At 36.0% G+C, this 20,275-nt stretch overlaps 1 protein-coding gene across 1 annotated transcript in view; it reads left to right on the top strand.

The window, feature by feature from the left end:
• The window catches only part of stat4 (signal transducer and activator of transcription 4), a 132,126-nt gene that overhangs the window by 87,745 nt on the left and 24,106 nt on the right, over positions 1-20,275 (top strand). Inside the window, exons 9-17 of the mRNA XM_015359317.2 lie at positions 1,529-1,687; positions 1,996-2,088; positions 3,840-3,899; positions 12,299-12,319; positions 13,232-13,325; positions 13,509-13,553; positions 14,016-14,099; positions 15,466-15,564; positions 16,870-17,005. Of these exons, the coding sequence (XP_015214803.1) occupies positions 1,529-1,687; positions 1,996-2,088; positions 3,840-3,899; positions 12,299-12,319; positions 13,232-13,325; positions 13,509-13,553; positions 14,016-14,099; positions 15,466-15,564; positions 16,870-17,005 (791 nt within the window). The remainder of the gene's footprint in view (positions 1-1,528; positions 1,688-1,995; positions 2,089-3,839; positions 3,900-12,298; positions 12,320-13,231; positions 13,326-13,508; positions 13,554-14,015; positions 14,100-15,465; positions 15,565-16,869; positions 17,006-20,275) is intronic.

The raw sequence follows: 20,275 nt of genomic DNA, 5'->3' as shown, positions 1-20,275 counted from the left end.
ATTGTGTTCAGTTTTGAGGCCTGCTCTTAATTTAAATAATTTTCCTTATATAATTATTTTACATCAAGCTTACAGTTTATAGATTGCATGTAAACTGCTGCTATTACACTTCCTAAGATTGCTTTTAAAGAGTTATGGAGGGGTACTGTATGTGTGAACTGTAGGAACTATATAGGGTATGGAAAACTTTTAAGTTGGTAAAGAATATCCAATTTTTAACCATGTGACCTTCAGCTTCTCTATTGCTCATTTTCATATTCCAATTTGAATGCGGTAAGTTGAATTTCCCCATTATTATTAGGTCTCATCTGCTAGTACTACTATACTCCTGGTATCCATATGAGGGATCTGGTTAAAATTTTGGATTAGAACGTTAAGCTCCACTGTATCTAAAAGATACAATTTGAGATAAATACAAACAATTATATTTTTGTACCTATTTGAATTGTCTATCAACAGAGAAATTCAGAAAATTCAGGCCCAATATTCACATGCAGTCTAACTGGCTTTTAACTTTTGCGCACTATTCACATAAATATTGGGTTTGCTGTTTTTTCGGTTAAATTTGAATCTACAGTCTTATGAACCTTTTATGTTTTGTGAGTATTATGAGTCTTATTCACTCCAAGAAGATTCTTCAGGTGAAGCTACTGGTATTTTTAGTCTGTCATATGAAAGAAAACAAAGAAAAAATTACAGTGTCACATCCAATATTAGTCTGGGAAGATATTTTATCAATACAGTATAGCAATGGAAAAATAGATCTAATACACATAAATGTAATCTGCTTGCTAGTACTTAATTGAAATTCACATGCTAGCTTCTTATGCTCGGGCTGAGACTGGCTCACGTCCTGCTGTTTTCAAGGGCAACCCAATTATTCGCAGAAGCTTTCGTCTGACCACATGCAAACAATATCAAGACACCTCTCTATTAGACCAACTGTTTTCTAATGAGGCAACCAATCTAGTTCTCATCAGTTATTTTGGCTGCTCATTTAAGATGGCTTTCTCGACTGATCAGTGTTGCAACATTTGAGCTAAAGTGACTTACCCGTTTCTTATAGCAAAAACTTTAAGCTTTAAAACTTAAAGTATTGATTCAGCAGACTCACGCATTCATCCCAGCTAGCAATTACCAGCTTCCTGAAGAATCTATCCTTCAGATTTCCTCTTTTTTCTTCAACTGGTTTCTCTGTTTTTTTTTCCAGAGGTGCCAGGCATCTTTTTCTCACTGGACTTTCCAGACATTTTTCCAGAGAGCTCTCATCCAACTATCTCATTACTCCCATCACCTACTTCCTTCAGCCTGCCTGCTTCCTCTCTCTCCTCATAACATGCAACAACACTATCTACGAACCTCTTCAGAAAAACCCAAAGAGCGCCTGAGTCTTGGCCTTCAGCCTGTCATTCTGCTGCAGCTCTGTTTAACAGTGTAATATATGAAAGTAGTGTGGCAAAGCTTTTACTAATCTTTTAACTTCATTACTTTTGTAAAAGGTTACATTTTGAAAGTCGTTTTTTAACAGGTTTACTCTGACAGCCCAGAGCTTGTTTCAAATCAGAAGGCAGCTGGATAAACTTGAAGAACTTATCTTGAAAGTCACATATGATGGAGATCCAATTCCATTACAAAAGCCCCAGTTGGAAGAACGAGTTAAATACCTGATCTATCACCTCATCAAAAGGTATTATTACCATTTTGTCAACTTTTATATTGTACTAAAACATAAGTAACTTTAATATCTATCTTACATTTGGGATTTCTGGGTAATGTACATTTCCTATAGGAAAAAGGAACATCAAATGTAGTATATAATGCACACCTACAGTATACTGATGATATGGGATAGTATCAGAAAACAATAATAAATCACAATAGGTATATCTTAGTTTTTAATGAAGTGTTAATTTATAAAATTTATAAAATCAGTGTTCCTCATAGATTCATGGATGTTAACTAAAGAGTTTTTTGTGATTTTTGATTTCCCACCAGCTCCTTTATTGTTGAAAAACAGCCTTCAATGCCCACTCATCTTCAGAGACCACTCATTATTAAAACCCAGGTGCAGTTTACTACTAAACTCAGGTAAAGCTTCCAGTTTATAATTTCTTCCTCATGATTGTTTACTCATGCTTTAGTATTGAATCAGTATTCAGCCAATTACATTATCCTTTACCTGAAATTATTTTAATTTAACAAAAAACAACTGTCACACAAACAGCTTATAACACAATTATAGGAAAAATATTCAACAGGGGATTCCCAACCCAGTTCTGCAAAGCCACAGTTTTTATTTTTCAGTGTATTTCTAAACTAGGCGGCTGTGTGAGTAGTAAATTGCACTAGTAACTATCTTGCTGTAAATGGATCATCAGATCGTTATATAAATGAGTATATGTTCTTAATCTATACATGTTCTAATATAAAGTGTACAGAATTATTTAATTAGGTAATTAAACCAATCATCTCTTCAGGTTCCATTTGTTTAAAAGAGATATAAAATGTCTCTCTGTCCATATTATGTGTATACCCCTGTAGTTATTAATATTGTGCAGCAAATTCATTACTATTTAAGGAACAAACATATCATACCCATATTTTAATGTATGAAATGCCTGTTATTATTTTTGATGTTTTTAACTAATGACTTTTCATAACAGAATTAACAGTTACATTTTCTGTTTTTCCTCAAGATATTCATTTGACACATTCAAAAACACATTTTGAAAATATTATTATTTTCGGTATCAGTATCTGTAATACTTCTTTCAAATCTGTGGTCTCTGTAATCCTAGTTACAGTAAAATAGTTGGATTATTGACAATTTAAAAATATTTTGAATAAATATCAAATACCTAAATTAACTTTCAAAATAATGGATTAATCTACAAATAAACTTAAAATGAAAAAATGTGTATGTAGCATTTAAGGCCAGAAATGTACAGTTTACTGAGTTTTACAGATCAAAATGCAACAGTACCACAATAATTTTGCTGCTGTACTGAAAGTAATTTATTCTGTGAGTAATTATTAGTGCAATTTTTGTTTTGTTCTGGTTGTAGATGAACCCCTTGTTTTATGGTGGTTATCAATACTACCTCACAGCTTCATGGTCCTGATTTCAGCTCCAGCTTGAGTTACTATGTGTATGGAGTTTATATGTTCACCTTTTGTCCATGTCTGTTTTATTGGCTACTCATAATTGTTCCTCCCTATGAGGGATCTGAAGGAGATTTCATACTGTACATAAGTAAATTGTTTTCAATACAGTACTAGGTGACTGCAGAGAAATAGATAGAAAAATGAACTAATTGGCCACCTCTCATTTTCAAAACAGAGAAGAAAAAGAAGAACAGTAATTTAGTGTGGCAGGTCAGCTAAAGAAAGGAATATAGAATTGTCTTGCCACTTGAGACCATTTATACAGTGTAATTGGTTACATTTTCACAAGGGTGCATTTATTTGGTTGACATTTTGTTTCTTGGCTTGATAATTAAGTGTCCTTGACTTCACATCATGTGTTTTTTATGTGCAGACACACCCAACTTAGCATCTTAAGGAAGGGTCTGTTACATTTCAACAATAGTTAACATATTTATTATTTGTGGCTTAGTGATTGTTCATTGTGAGCTACAATGCATTCATTATTTTGATCATCTTTATCTTACTTAATAGAGCTATTCATGACTAATACTGGCTTTGTGTTGCATTTAATCACAACTGAGTGGCTTCATTTCAAGTTCTGATTTAAAGATAAATATCATCAAGATTCTTAAGAATATGGTAAATCAGAAGGTGGTTTCAAAAATAAATCTTCTTTCTATTCTGTTGCCTAGGTTGTTGGTTAAACTACCAGAAGTGAATTATCAGCTGAAGGTAAAAACAACATTTGACAAGTAAGTCAATGCAAAAAATTGATCAGGTGACCCTGAACTTTTCAGTCCATTATCTTTAGTAAATGACAAATTAAGTAAGTCCTGCAAATGTGCAGGTGCACAATCTATAATCTGTTTACAGTAGATAGTACATATTGTTAACTTCAGTTACTCATTATACGGAATGTCAAATTTAAACAAAGTGCAATCTGCTGTCTCATATATAGTGTTGATATTAAAGGATGAATTTTCTGAAAAATAAATGTAATTATCAGCTTTTATACTGAGGATTCATACAAGAGGATGAATGCCTTTTATATGTTTTTTTTAAATCATTGTGAAGCGACACTAACACCATTGATAATTGATATTGTATCACACAATATACACATGCAAATCATATCAACTTAATCATTAAAAACATATTAACCTATGGTAAATTACAGCTCATCAGATGATGACACTGAAGATATTTTTGAATTATGGCACTCTTGGATGTTGGCATAACAGCAGTAGCATAGATTTTTTTTTTAAAGACACATGCACATACTGTACTCTGCTTTTGTGAGAAATGCATACTGTTGATTCAAACAAATGTAAAAACACGGGTCTAGAATGAGCCGAATCTCCAAAATCTTATAAGACTGTTTCCAGAACACAAATGTAAACACAGCTATCGCTTATCTCTCATTAATGTTTTCTCATTTGTTGAAGATTTTTAACTTTTTGAAATCAACCTCAGAGTAGTTAGAAATCTAAAGATGTCCAAATGCTCTACGATGCGTGCATTATGGTTTTACCCTGGATTATACTTTACAGTATATCTTACTGATTGACCATGATTTTCCAAGTACTCTTGCTCTGCCACTTAAGGAATCCTGGTCAGTGTCAGCTAGTGAGAAAACCAGTTTAGAGGACATTAGACAGGACCTTTGGCTCTAAGAAATACAGCATTTCTTGTGGCTTTGTAGGCTTTTGCAAGTTTATATAGAATTACCCCCCAAAGACAAACACATATTATGCAGTTTCAGGTTTTGCAGACATGTGGAAGGCACTCATTCACAATTAGTAAGCATAGCACAAAATAAATGGCAATTCTAGGTAATAAAATAAGAAACAATATGCAAATAGACCTTTACCTAATACTTGTTTATAATGTGTGATCATAGAGATTGCTCCGTGCTCTGGTGATTGCCTATTCGGTTTTACTTATTCTATTTCATGTTTTGCAAGTGGATATTTGACACTAATGCATGTGGACTGTGGTTTTAAAAAGTGCTTAAAAACTAATTTTCAGTTTCTTTTAAAAATTCTACCTCCAGTATGTCATAGATAACTGAGGATAAAATTAATAGTCATATACAGTATATGATGTTTAGTTGGTTTTTCCAAACTAGTGATAAAAGTTTTATTTCAAGTTTCATAGTAAAGAGTTTAACATTAAGTTAACTCAGAATTTTAATTCTTGTTACAAGAAATCGATAGATTAACCTGTACAGGCAGCAGAACAATGCTCCATTCACCAATGAGCAAAACATATTCTTGGGGAGAATGAACCATGCTTCCCCCTTCAGACTTCATTAAATATCCTGTTCTCTATTACAGAATTGCATTGCTTCAATCAAGAAAAAAAATATTTAATGAGTTATCTTGTAATTTTGAGAAAATCATCTCATTATTATGAGACAGCAATGACCATTTGGGTATATGAACAACCCTTTATATTGTGCAATGACAGCACCTATAAGCTACCGATAACTCTGTTGGAATTAGTGGGTTTAGTGTTTGTGACAATGTCCAACACTGCAATATGTGCACAGACGTATTTTCCACTGGGATTTATTCATAATGAAATGTTACAATTTGTACAGAATGTAAACACAATTTTAACTACTAGAACACTCATACAGTATGTATCCTTAGACAATAATGAGTCTGCTGTGCAATAGATTCCACAGCTTAAAATTAAAAAAGAAAGCTAATGATAATGTGGGTATTCTCTAATTATTGTGCTATACTGTATGTACTGTATGTGATGATCACATAAAGTATGAAAGAATGCACAATCTCATAAATATAACATAATCTGCTATTTCATAATTACAAGATAATGTGGTATATCATAATGTTGATATAATACATTTATTAAAAGAGAATATTTTTTAAATAATATATTTTATTAATAAAGCACCTTTCCCAAATCCAAGAATGGTATACATGGTGATAAAGAAAAAAATATATAATAAAAAGCATAGTAATAAATAAACAGGTTTATATAGATAGGGCAATCAGTCATAGGCCCTGGTAAACAGGTGAATTTTGAGTTTGGATTTGAAGAGAATCAAAGAATTTGTCATTTGACATTTGACATTTGACTTTGGTCCTGTTTGGATTTGGCTCTGTTGGTTTGTTGGTTTGTTGTGTGTGTGTGAGTTTTCTTATAGTTTTGGCTTTTGTTTGTTTCTGTTCGTCTCTTTGTACTTTCGTTTGTGTTTATCCTTGTTTTGTCATTACCTTGCCCTAATGTGTTACATGTTCAACCTTTGTGTTCTTTTGTACTCTGTTCCTGTTGATTACTCTCGTTTTCCCTTATTTATATTCCTAGTTCGCTTGTGTTTTTGTGTGAACTTTTGTATATAAGGTTAGTGTTGTTTGTTTGGTACATTCTACACACTCAGTTGATTTTGTATTAGTAACACTAGTCTAGTACGGGTGAGTGCCGTTTGTCTTGTATGGTTTTGGGTAGTCAGGGGAGGTTAGTTAAGGTGTTGAAGACGCCGAAGACCGTGTGTTTCAGGTTTTCTTTTGTAGTCAGATTAGCTTTCCCTCACTTTCCTAGCCAGCTCCATTTTGTTTGTTATTTTCTTTTCTTTGCAGCACTCTCTTACCTCGTGTGTTATCGTGTTTTACCAGTCACTTATTCAATTTAAAATAATAACTTTTGCACCCACCTTTGCTATCACGCTTCCTAGTCCCTCACCAGAACCCACCTGCTTCCAAAAGAATTATCCTAAATGTTACACCCCTGTACCCCTAGACACTTGGGGTCGTAACACTGACAATATTTCTAAGGTGGAAAAAAGATGCCTTAATCAAATTTTTCAAATGAGGCTCAAAAGACAGGAGAAGATCAGGTGTGACTCCCAGATTCCTGACTACAGCTGACGTGTGAATGGGAAAGCCATTTGCCATTACTGTGAAACTCTTGAGATTTTTCAGTTAATATTTGCTACTAACTAGGGTGAGAGAGGCCTTTGCATTTGTGGGGACTGTTGGACTGTTTCTTTGCTTGGAAAGTAGTGTAGCTGGGTTGCCAAGTGCTTCCAACGACAGATCTGCTGAGGTGCAAAAAAATACTCTTTGAGAGTGTGCTGTAACTGAGGCCAATAGGTGTGACTCCCCACTAGAAATAGGAAATTTTGTGTGCGGGTTCAACAGCTGACAAGCTATAGCCTGTGGTTATTGCAAATGTGTGGAAAGGAGTCCATGCTGTCTAACAGTTATTGCAGGTGGAAAGGAGTCCATGCTGTCTAACAGGGTTCTGAGGGAGACCCTGTGAAATGTATCCTTGTCAGCAGTGGAAAGGTTACAGTTACTGACAAGAGTGTGAGTGGTGAGCTGGGGAATAGAAGCAGAAGAGACATGCACAGTGCAGAGTTGCAGAGTGTGTTCCCTGTTGGTCAGTTACACTACATCAGATTATCAGATCTCTCTGTGGTTTCTGACACAGAGGTTTGTGTTGTGTTTAACTAAGTAGTAGTCACTGAAAAGTTTGATTTTCCAGCTCCTGGCTTCCTGGCGTCTCCAATGCAAGATCAGTGAAGGACTTTGGCAGGATTGAGTACACATCAGACTGTTAATATTACATCAGAATTAAGAAAAAGGTACAAAGTGGGATTCTGAAAGAATGAGATAAACAGAAAAGAGAAGAAAGGTAAAAAGGCATAGTTTAGATTAAAGATAGTGAAGAGAAAAAACAGGTACAAATAGGTCCTTAATAAGTTCCTCTAGTAAGGTGTGGCCTGTCTACATAATTGTTAGGGATTCGGTAAGAGAAACCGAAACCAATTAATGAACCCACTTCCAGGAGCTGATAAAGCCTAGCCGCAATCCAAATAAAACAGTAGTCGAAGAAACGAGTCGAGAGTCCAGGGAAAGCCAGAGATCCACACAGGGAGTGAGTTACCAAAGCCAGACCGTAATCCGAAACCGAAGACGAAAGAGCAATCCGAGAGTCCAGGGGAAGCCAGTAATACAAAACAGGGAGTGAGTACCGAAGCCAAGCCGTGATCCGAAAAACCGTAGTCAAAGGGAAGAAAAACCCTAGTCCGAAAACCAAGAAAGTCACAAAGAGGAAGAAGGCGTAGCGCGACTAAGTAGCTCGAAAGGAAAACCAATACTGAGCGAGGAGGTAGGAAAAGACTAGTGCTTAAGTACAAGATGTGACGGGGGTGTGGTGGTGAATATGTACACTGATAGGTAGACTAATGAAGTAAGACTACGCCTTCTTCTGCCTCTTCTGTTGCCGGGAGGCAGGGATCGTAACAATAATAGGCAGGACCATAATAGACAAGATCATATTATGACCTTTCTGTGGGGTCAACGCAAATGGGTCAAGTTTTTTTTTATTTTTCATACAGATTACTAGATATTTTCAATAATAATAATGACCCAATTTGCATTCTGTAAGATTTTGCTTTTGAATTTTACATAAAGTCACAAGATCATGGCCAACGTAATTGTATTCCAGAGCATATAGCATAAAGAATGTGTATTTGTGTTCCAAAGTAACTGTGACCATATCTGCACTTGCAAGCAAATTTCAGCAGAATGACTGGTACTCTCCAGGTCATCATTGTTAATGAGAATTTGTTGATGATTAAATAAATGCAAAATATATCATCTTAAAATTAATATTCTGCTCTACTCTATAATGGAGCTGCTTTCAACACCTCCATGCTTCTACAAAAATCAGCATCCTACATTTGAGTGAGGCTCTGTATGTTATACAGTGGGAAAAATAAAAACTGGCAGCTGCCAGCCTTAGGCTTTTTTTCATTTTGTGAAAAGGGTTGTATTTTACATGTGGGTCTCGAACGGCAGAGCGGTGGCACTGTGGCTAATGATCTGTGCCTGTGACTGGAAGGTTGCCAGTTAAAATCCTGTGGCTGGCAGAGGAATCCTACTCCTTTGGGCCTGAGCAAGGCCCTTAACCCCAACTGCTCCAGGGGTGCCATATGCTTCCCATAGGCTGACCCTGTGCTCTGATCCTAAGGTTCTCTCCCTGTCTGTGTGTCTTGTGGAGAGCAAGCTAGGGTATGTGAAAAGACAAATTCCTAATACAAGAAATTGTATATGCCTAATAAAGTGATATAATCTCTCATCTCATCTTTCTATGTTGCAGTGGCTTATTTATGAGGAAAGCTGTTACAGAAAATAGTAGTACTAATATAAGTTGAGGCAGCTGAAACGCTAGACCTCTACATACAGTATATCATATATCTTATCCAGCTGTTTTATGATAGAATCCAGGGTATTGGCTTCAACAACTTAACTTCAACAACTTAACTTCAACAATTACCAACAAAGTAGAACTGTTTTCACAAAAATAAGCAGTTTTTGCATAGGGGTTTGGGTTCTTAAAGACATTTGAAATAGAATAATAAAATTTATGCGGCAGATGCATTTCTGGAAAAAGTTGTATAAATCAAAAACATGTAAAAAACTAATTTCCAATAATTAGGCTTGTAGTTAGGGAGGATGTGTTCCCTGGCTGAAATCTAAAATAAAAACAATTACAGTATATCCACACTATACCCTTAAGGCCAAAATCTTTTAAAGTCACTTTTGTCCAAAAAATGGACACTTATGTTGTTGAATTATAATCAGCAGCAAATATACTGGCCAAACACATGAAATTCAATTTCAAAAGCAGTGATGGATGGTTTTTCTGATTTTGTAAATGTCATGGTATAGTGAATAAAAGAACCTATGGTGAAGCTTTGAGTTCACCCACAGAAGAGATAGAACCATTTCATTATACATTTATTTTATTTTTCTCATATATTAATTTATTTTTTGGGCTTGAAATCTTACATTGGTACTTTTAACAGACAGCAATACTGGACACCCCTTTCATCCTATTCATCTAGTAGAGGATACACACATTTTTTAATGTAAGATGTCTATATTGATATATTTTCAAATAGAATGGGGTTTTAATGTTTATTTTAATTTAATGTAAAATTTGAAGGGATGACTGTTATTGAACAATGTGGAATACTGTAGAATGCAGGGGTCATGTACATGTACAGTGCCTTGCGAAAGTATTCGGCCCCCTTGAACTTTTCAACCTTTTGCCACATTTCAGGCTTCAAACATAAAGATAGAAATTTTTTATTTTATGTGAAGAATCACCAACAAGTGGGACACAATTGTGAAGTGGAACGAAATCTATTGGATTTTTGAAACTTTTTTAACTAATAAAAAAATGAAAAGTGGGGCGTGCAAAATTATTCGGCCCCCTTGCGTTAATACTTTGTAGAGCCACCTTTTGCTGCGATTACAGCTGCAAGTCGCTTGGGGTATGTCTCTATCAGTTTTGCACATCGAGAGACTGAAATTCTTGCCCATTCTTCCTTGCAAAACAGCTCGAGCTCAGTGAGGTTGGATGGAGAGCATTTGTGAACAGCAGTTTTCAGCTCTTTCCACAGATTCTCGATTGGATTCAGGTCTGGACTTTGACTTGGCCATTCAAACACCTGGATACGTTTATTTGTGAACCATTCCTTTGTAGATTTTGCTGTATGTTTGGGATCATTGTCTTGTTGGAAGATAAATCTCCATCCCAGTTTCAGGTCTTTTGCAGACTCCAACAGGTTTTCATCCAGAATGGTCCTGTATTTGGCTGCATCCATCTTCCCCTCAATTTTAACCATCTTCCCTGTCCCTGCTGAAGAAAAGCAGGCCCAAACCATGATGCTGCCACCACCATGTTTGACAGTGGGGATGGTGTGTTGAGGGTGATGAGCTGTGTTGCTTTTACGCCAAACATATCGTTTTGCATTGTGGCCAAAAAGTTCGATTTTGGTTTCATCTGACCAGAGCACCTTCTTCCACATGTTTGGGGTGTCTCCCAGGTGGCTTGTAAAAAACTTTAGACAGACTTTTTATGGATATCTTTGAGAAATGGCTTTCTTCTTGCCACTCTTCCATAAAGGCCAGATTTGTGCAGTGTAAGACTGATTGTTGTCCTATGGACAGACTCTCCCACCTCAGCTGTAGTTCTCTGCAGTTCATCCAGAGTGATCATGGGCCTCTTGGCTGCATCTCTGATCAGTCTTCTCCTTGTCTGAGCTGAAAGTTTAGAGGGACGGCCAGGTCTTGGTAGATTTGCAGTGGTCTGATACTCCTTCCATTTCAAGATGATCGCTTGCACAGTGCTCCTTGGGATGTTTGAAGCTTGGGAAATCTTTTTGTATCCAAATCCGGCTTTAAACTTCTCCACAACAGTATTACGGACCTGCCTGGTGTGTTCCTTGGTCTTCATGATGCTCTCTGCGCTTTCAACAGAACCTTGAGACTATCACAGAGCAGGTGCATTTATACAGAGACTTGATTACACACAGGTGGATTCTATTTATCACCATCAGTCATTTAGGACAACATTGGATCATTCAGAGATCCTCGCTGAACTTCTGGAGTGAGTTTGCTGCACTGAAAGTAAAGGGGCCGAATAATTTTGCACGCCCCACTTTTCATTTTTTTATTAGTTAAAAAAGTTTCAAAAATCCAATAGATTTCGTTCCACTTCACAATTGTGTCCCACTTGTTGGTGATTCTTCACATAAAATAAAAAATTTATATCTTTATGTTTGAAGCCTGAAATGTGGCAAAAGGTTGAAAAGTTCAAGGGGGCCGAATACTTTCGCAAGGCACTGTAGGCACCTCTGGACTGTTGAACTATCTTTCCTACTGTTATTCTCAATGAGCATTCAATGCAATTTATAATAAAGTCTTGAATGTAACATTACAAATTAGTTTTTGTTTATTTAGGTTTTTATCCAATTATTAATTTTAGACTTTCATTACATTGTTTGGTTTTTTGAATGTTAATTTCAATTTTTGCTTTTTGGTGGGGAGTAATGATTCTACTAAATGTAGTAGATAAAGTTATTACATAAAGTACAGATCTCAGAGAAAGGTACTTAATAGTGCAACTATATATTTCTACTTTATTATTTTATATCCCTGGTTGTGGTTTGTCTGATTTATTGACTGCCATTACTGACACACTGAGTGGAAAACTGCAGCAGATAGTGTTTTACTTCATTACATTTTAATTGTAAATGCTGTAGTTATTTTGTTTAGAACTGATAGTGTGTTGAAAGTATTTAGTTTGTCTTGTTTTCTTTTTTAAGGGATCTCCCAGCAGGCCGAGTGTAAGTATACTTCATGTAAATAACCACTTTTTGTGGTAGAATTTATTTGACTATTGTTTTATTTATTTAATGCATAAAACATGCCTCATATGAAAAACCCAGTAGTAAAATTTGATTTCATTTATGCTTAAAAAACAATATATCATACATCTGTTCAGTTAACTATATGAGCACATGACCTTTGATTCTTTGAGAGTGTTAGTTTTTCTTCAATGGCTTTCTACTTATCCAGTCTTTTGAGGCATTACTTCTGTGGATCTTAATGCCAGTATCAAAGCCTCTGCAATCTTAAACTAAAACTATTGTCATACTGCTGGAATTCTATTTTCAGTTCAGCTCCAACCTAGAGCAAATATTGAATTTAAAGTGACCCTCAGTCAGGACTAACATTGATGATAATAGGTTACAGCAAACACTTTCATCCCATAATTGGCACAGCTTATCACTAAACTACAACAGAAAAAAATATTTTTGTTGAAAACATGCACTTTAATTATTCATAAAAGTAATATATACGCTCATTAGCAAGTAAGATATGATGGAAGAACAAGTAAATGGCTGAAGGACTTAAGTACACATCTATATTAAGAGGTCACTTTTTTATAGGACAGAGAAAATACATTTGTTAGAAATATTCACCAGCAAGTTTTTTGCAGTAAGTGGAAATATATAAGCTACGTCCTGTATCTCTACTACATTCTGATTCCTGGGGATCAATGCAGTTTCAGTTGGATTTTAATTTTCTATTTTAGGTATTATTTTAGTGGTCTTTCTTAAAATTTTAAAAAGCTCCCTTTTTCAATTCTCTTTTTGTGTGAGCATCCATTTTTGTGCTTGTTTTAATAACAAAAGACCCATAGTACCCACTTTCTTCACATTGATAATGTTATAGGTTTTTTACTTTTTTTGCAGGAATCGACAATTCTTCATATTTGGAACCAGCACTAAAGTGATGGATGTTGAGGAATCATCCAATGGTTGCCTTTCTGTGGAATTTAGACATCTGGTAACGAGATTATATAATTTTAGTCCAGGCTGTGGTGATGTGAATTTTCCCATTATTGGTTGTCAAACAAAGATATGATTTTGAACTGTAAAGTAGGGGTTTAACAGACCATTAACAGCATTGCCAATTTAGAGTATAAGTGCAGTTTCTGTAGCTCATCTACTTTCTTCGTTTATTCTTTAGCAACTAAAAGAGCGAAAGTATGTAAACGGAACAAAAGGGAATGAGGTAAGACAACACTGAGGCTTTCATATCTACTACTTTCAAAATGAGGAATTTAAAAATCACACCAGTGCTGGTATAAATGACTAATGTACAAATTCCTCTAATATAGTAAAGCTTTAGTATCTACTTTCTTTTGCTATTAAAAAATAAAAAAATGCTGTTATAAAAATATCAAAATATGTGAAAGCTAATAGATTTAATTGAAACAAATGTTCATAATTAACATGGCAATCTTTTTTCCCAAGAATTTTAAAAGAATATGTAGCTTGTATGTCTTGAACATACATTTTTCCTTACTATGCAGTGGAGGTAACAATATAAATTGTCCTGTCACAAAATAAAGCAAGGCATGCCATAGTAATTTTCATAATTATTTTTTAATTTTATGCACAGGCAACAGTAGTACAATATAGATATATAATTGTCTTTGATTTGCTTTAACACATCGATTTAATTTTTTCATAGGGTCCTCTTACAGTCACGGAAGAACTCCATTCCATAAGCTTTGAGGCTCAATTCTGCATTCAGGGATTAAATATTGACTTAGAGGTTAGTTATAAAAACTTTCTTCATTTAGTAAATAAATTGTCACCACACAATGTACATTTTTCAGAATTAATTAAAATCATTAACCATTTAAACAAATCTGAATATATCGTATACTATATCAACATAAAGACAATTATTAACGTCTGACAGTTTTGTCTCATTCACTTTTATATTAATGTATTATACATATTGTAACACTGCTGGGTATGCCCTAGGAAAATCTTTAAAATAGGAAAGTCCAGGAAAACAGATACAATAACAGCCATATGGTACAAAACAAGTGCTTTTTATTTATAGTGCAAGAAAAAAACGAAATACCAAACAAAAGGCTAAGCTCCCTTTTGAACTCCTGACTAAGGTTTTCAGACCATTACTATAAAAACTGGGCAGAGCGGCTTTAGCAGCTGCCAAAATGGGCTTTTCCAGTCTCTTCACAAAAACCTCTCATCTGCCCATGAGACTCTTAAAAAATTTATTTCCAAAATAAGTCAAGACATATTTCACAGTTTCAAAGTTCAGTCACCAGCAACTAGTCAGGTGGCTGAGGGCATTCTCAATAGCTTTTAAAGGGTTGCCTATTTTGTTTGGGCCTCTTGCCCTCATACAATATGTTTGTAAAATATACATATTTTTATACATACAGTAAAAATAATAATACCTTACACTTATATAGCGCTTTTCTGGACACTCCACTCAAAGCACTTTACAGGTAATGGGGACTCCCCTCTACCACCAATCTGTATCATCTACCTGGATGATGCGACAGCAGCCATAGTGTGCCTGTACACTTACCACACATCAGCTTTCAGTGGGAAGGAGAATAGAGCGATGAAGCCAATTCATAGATGGGGATTATTAGAAAACCATGATTGGTAAAGGCCAATGGGAAATTTGGCGAGGTTGCCACGGTTACATACCTACTCTTTTTGAGAAACACTCTGGGATTTTTAATTACCACAGAGAGTCAGGACATTTTACATCTGAAATATGGCACCTTTTTACAGTTTACTGTCTCCATCACTATACTGGGGCATTAGGACCCACATAGATTGCAGAGTGAGCACCCCCTACTGTCCCCACTACCAGCAGCAACCTTAGTTTTTCCTAGGAGGTCTCCCATTCAGGCTCACACCTGCTTAGTTTCAGTAGACTGCCAGTTGTGAGTTGCAGCATGAGGTGGCTGCTGGCTTAATATATATGTAAAATCACATAATCACATGAATATATAATATAATATGAAATCATGCTAAGGTCATTATATTATATAGCTATCTTGGAAACAAACAGGCAGTAGAAAACCAAATATATATATACGTTTGTTTTTACATACTGTATGTTCAAACTGATAAACATTTATTTTTTCCAGACCTGCTCTTTGCCTCTTGTTGTTATTTCAAATGTAAGTCAGCTTCCAGGTGGCTGGGCCTCAGTAATTTGGTACAATCTACTGACAGATGACCCCAGGGTAAATGTTTACAATACTTTTCTAAACTTTAAAAACTATTCTTAATTAGTGAAACATTTCTTGAAACATGCAGCTTGAAATATTTCTCTGCTTTCTTAACCCGATTAACCTCAAACACAAGTAAAGGTTTATTCCATGCTGAAAAGAGAAGAAAAGAAATGACACAACACACCTGAAGAAGGCTCCACAGCCAAAACCTTGTGTTTCTTTTCTTCTCCCTTCAGCATGGAATAAGCGTTCCTTTGCAGCCTTTTCATGCAGACGCAGCTACCTACTTGAATAACCTCAAAAACGTCCATCATTGTATTATTTCTGATGAAAAGCTGAAAGTGGATTACATTATGATTAAGTCTCTTTAGTTATAATTACAGAGATCAATGCATCTGGTAGGTAAACATATCTCTATTCTGTTAGCGCCCTTCAATGCCCCAGTATTTCATAGTGTCAGAAAATACAACTTGGGTTTTGATTCTTTTGAATTGAAAAAGACTGATAGATAAATATGTACAAAATAAAAGAAGTAGTGGGGAATCCATTATTCCCTCATTGTTAATTCCCCAACAATTAACAATGATTAACACATTTATCCAGAAACATGCAGTATTTCCAGATTTAATATAGCTTTACACAGTCTAACCATTTTCCATTTACCTTATTTGTGAAAATATAATTAAAGTTAAGTTCTGATGTCCTCAAATTGAGAAGTTAAGTTACCAGGGAATTAGATCCATTGTTCCTGGATGAGATAGTACTATCAAACATTTATTTTGCTCTCAAGGGGTCTTCTAGCACATTTGTGTAGAACTCCCACAACTCTTTGTTTTTAGAACTACCTCCTGTTTTAAATCTTAATGTATCTTTTCTTAGTTATTTTTTTGTGACCACATATCTGTCTATTAGAAAAATATACCTCATGAAAAATTTACATAATGCGTTCTAATATGGGTTTGCTCATGTAGATATATTTAACAAATATGTAGACTAGATGGTTTACTTTGGGCATTATTATGAAAACCTTAAGGATAATGTTTCATAAAAGAATAAGAACAGTGTGATCTAGTCCACTAATTCATAACCTGTCTCTTAATTTTAATTACTGTGAAAATCATTATACCCTGTCTAATACTTCTAGCTTATGGGGTATTTGTTTTAACAAATAAGCACAGTAGGAAATCTTTATGATTTACTTTGCCTTATAGACCAAAATCTATAAGTTATAAGTTATGTTTCAAATGTATTAGTTCTAACTGATGTTTATAGAATTATTTTGAAAATAATCTACTGTGTCATTCTTTTTTCCCCCAGAACCTATCTTTTTTCACTAACCCTCCCCCAGCAACCTGGAGCCAACTGTCCGAAGTTCTGAGCTGGCAGTTCTCTTCCTTTGCAGGCAGAGGACTTACAAAAGAGCAGCTTTGCATGCTGGGGGAAAAACTCTTAGGTAAGGAGTCTATACGTTTTATTTTGTAACAGAACAATGAAATATAACATAATCTCAATGTTTTATAAATACTTTGATCAATATCTGCTCAGTTCTAATGTACAGTAATACACAAAAAGCCTGAATATCTGAATATATGTGATAAACTGAGAAATAAAGAGAATATTGACTGTTGTGTTTATTTGTTTCTTTTAGACTTGTTCTTTAAGCTGGACAAAGGTATTCATAGTCAGGTGGAAGAATGGTGTACACAGCCTCTAGTATTTTCTTAGTTAATTAGCAAAAGAGCTAAACCTGCCTTCAGCCAGCTGTTGAGAGAGGCTATGTGCCTCAAGGCATAAATATCAAAGATGATAGTTTAGCTAATAACTGGGTAATTGGATTTTCCATATATTGTAAAACAAAACATAGTCTAATTGTTAAATTTTGTGATTTAAAAAAAGATGCATAGTTTCTGTAACATAAACGTCTGTCTGTTGTGCTGTGTGGTGCTTTCTCTTTCCTTTTAGATTATTTCATACTTGCATACTAATATTGGTGCACAAAGTTTTAATTATGTAGAATAACTTGGAAAGTATGCAATCTGGGGGTTGACTGCTGTATTTTTCACCTAATGTATTATCTTAAATCTAGATGATTTCTGTCATAGACATGTTTTAAAAACATATACATTATTTTTTTGGTGTAATATAATCTACTCTATGCATGGAATTACCCAATAATAAAATGTATATTGAACATAACATTCATACTAATCTCATGATTACAAACACAACAAACACAAATTGATTGCCTCTAAAGGAAAAATATGTGTTTATGTCTCAATACTTTCGGAGGTATGTGTACTGTATATGGTGTGTAACAATGCAGGAGTGGGAGGAACTGCGGCGAGAACCGGTAAAAGTCGATGCCCCATCTATGGGGGCAGAGGCACCAGTGTGAGGTTAGCGAAAACCGAAAAATAAATACAAGTAATAAATACAATACAAAAAACGGGGAAAAACTAAAGAAAAAAGAAAAAGAAAAATGCACTGTGCACCGCGGCATCCAGGCTGATTTCCCTCTCTCTCTCACACCCGAAGAATGCTCCACAGCTGAAATGTGTTTCTTTTCAGCATGGAATAAACCTTTACTTGTTCCTTTGCAGCCTGCGCACGCTGACGCAGCTGTAATGTTGCCATAGCCAAAATGTAATGTAGTGTGGCTCTTTGAAGGTACCAGTTCTGTAGGGTTTGGGCATTTACTGGAACAATTATTAATTGTAGCAGTAAATCACAAAATTAATTATTTTGATGGCTTTAGAATCCAACCATGTGACATAACTCAAACAACGCACACACACAGGTACTAATACACGAGGATACATTTATTAATACATAAAATATGCATATAAAACTAACAGATCTTATCGAGAGGGTTATCAGAATACAAAAGGTATATATTCAGTCAGTTACAAAGAGTTACACATATCAAGAGGACATACGTTCAGTATATCATTCATTAAGACCGTTTCATAAATGAACTTGGTTATTACTTCTACATTAGATACTCAAAACAAGTATATAACTCTTAAATTGATATCAACTGGTTGGGATAACAATTGAATTCTCGAGCTGTAATGCATTGAAGTTGAATACTCATCCAATCTCTGGGGATTCAGATCTCCTGCGGGCACAAAGAAACAGTTGCAGGCTGTTGCTCTCCAATCCGTGCTCTCTGGCTCGGTCCCAGGCTGTGCTGTGCGGCTTGTGACGGTGCGCTGCTGATGCTCACTGACCGGCTAGTTAGTGTTGGCTTTAACTAGCACAGTTTGTGCACAGGAGAAAAGATGACTGTGGGGGTCCCAGCAAGTCAGGAAGAGGACCGGTTCGTTCCTGATGAAGAGCTAGTTCTGAATAGTGATTCAGCTGTCCACAGTTCCGACCTGTTCACGAGGCCTGCTGCTGGTGCTAACCTCGGGTGGATCCTCTGGTTACTCTCTGGCAACCTCCGCTCTAGACTCTTAGAACAAAGGAAAGTTCTGGCACTTGGACACACTGGCCGTTCCGTGGTTGTTCCGGGCTGAGTCTCAGGATGGTTAGGAGGCGCGCTGCGAGAATGTCCTGCCCTTGGGAGCCTTCTGCTCCTGGGCCGTCCTGCCCTTGAATTCTCCTTTGAATTCCCTTTAGAAAAGTCCACAGAAGTCTACCTGAATCTCTTCTGAATCTTACTGAATCTCTGTGTTGCCTGTTTCTACCTGGAGGAACTTCAGCTCGTTGATTGGCTGAAAGTTCCATGGGCATCAGAGTCCCACGTGGATTACTCGGCCCTACCGGTCCCTGATTGGTTGATCAAGGTGAGATATGAGTCACTTACTCCTGACACTTAGGAATGCAGTCCAGATGTCCAACTGGCACTCCCTAGACAGATAGGCGCCAATGGATGACCATTGATCATGATAGCCAGGCTTAGCTAAGTGCATCCCCCTTTGGGAGCTGTCCTTTATCAAAGGAACCTTAAATCAGCCTGCATGAATAGTTTCTCTGTGGCTGCACCACAGAGATGAACAGAGAAATGGGGCCTCATTTGGGAAAGCTCAGAACACTTAATTCTTTCTTATTAAAAAGCCTCGCCGCTACACAGCAAACTACTTGAACTAAAATAAATGTATGCAGTATATCACGTGGGTAGCTGCGTCACCATGCATAGCCTGCAAAGGAACAAGTGATAGGTTTATTATATGCTGAAAAGAGATGGAATAAACCTATTACTTGTTCCATATGCAGTATATGATTACAAAATGTGCAGTAACATTTAAGAGCAAGTACTTAGAAATCCAAATCGTGTTACATCTTGGAATAGACAAATGGGAAAAGGATGTAGAATACATATAGTGGGCCTCTGAACTTGGAGAGGGTCAAGAAGAAAAAGACGGCTTGTGCAGTGGAATAGGGAGAGAATTACATGGTTGGAGAAACAGACAGGAAGAAGATTAATAGAAATAGAAGGCTACTCAAAAGGACTAAAATATAATTACTGTGTAAGGGCACAGCCAGTTCAGACAAGATGGCAGCCTTATCTGCACCACATTCCCCAGATATGTGACCAGTTATGAGAAGACAAATGAACAGGTGACTGTTTAGAAGGAAGTAAGAGGAGGCTTTCTGGGTCAGTGATATCTGCTGTCATGGGGTGGGAAGGAGCTGACAGAAGGCAGATTATTTGTGTGCTCAATTCACCAGAGAGAGAAGGACTGACTATGATGTTTTGGATCTGAAAAGTGTGCGTTAT

Source organism: Lepisosteus oculatus, chromosome 12, assembly GCF_040954835.1.
Source record: "Lepisosteus oculatus isolate fLepOcu1 chromosome 12, fLepOcu1.hap2, whole genome shotgun sequence".
Taxonomy (NCBI): domain Eukaryota; kingdom Metazoa; phylum Chordata; class Actinopteri; order Semionotiformes; family Lepisosteidae; genus Lepisosteus; species Lepisosteus oculatus.
This window is presented reverse-complemented; position numbering and strand designations above follow the sequence as displayed.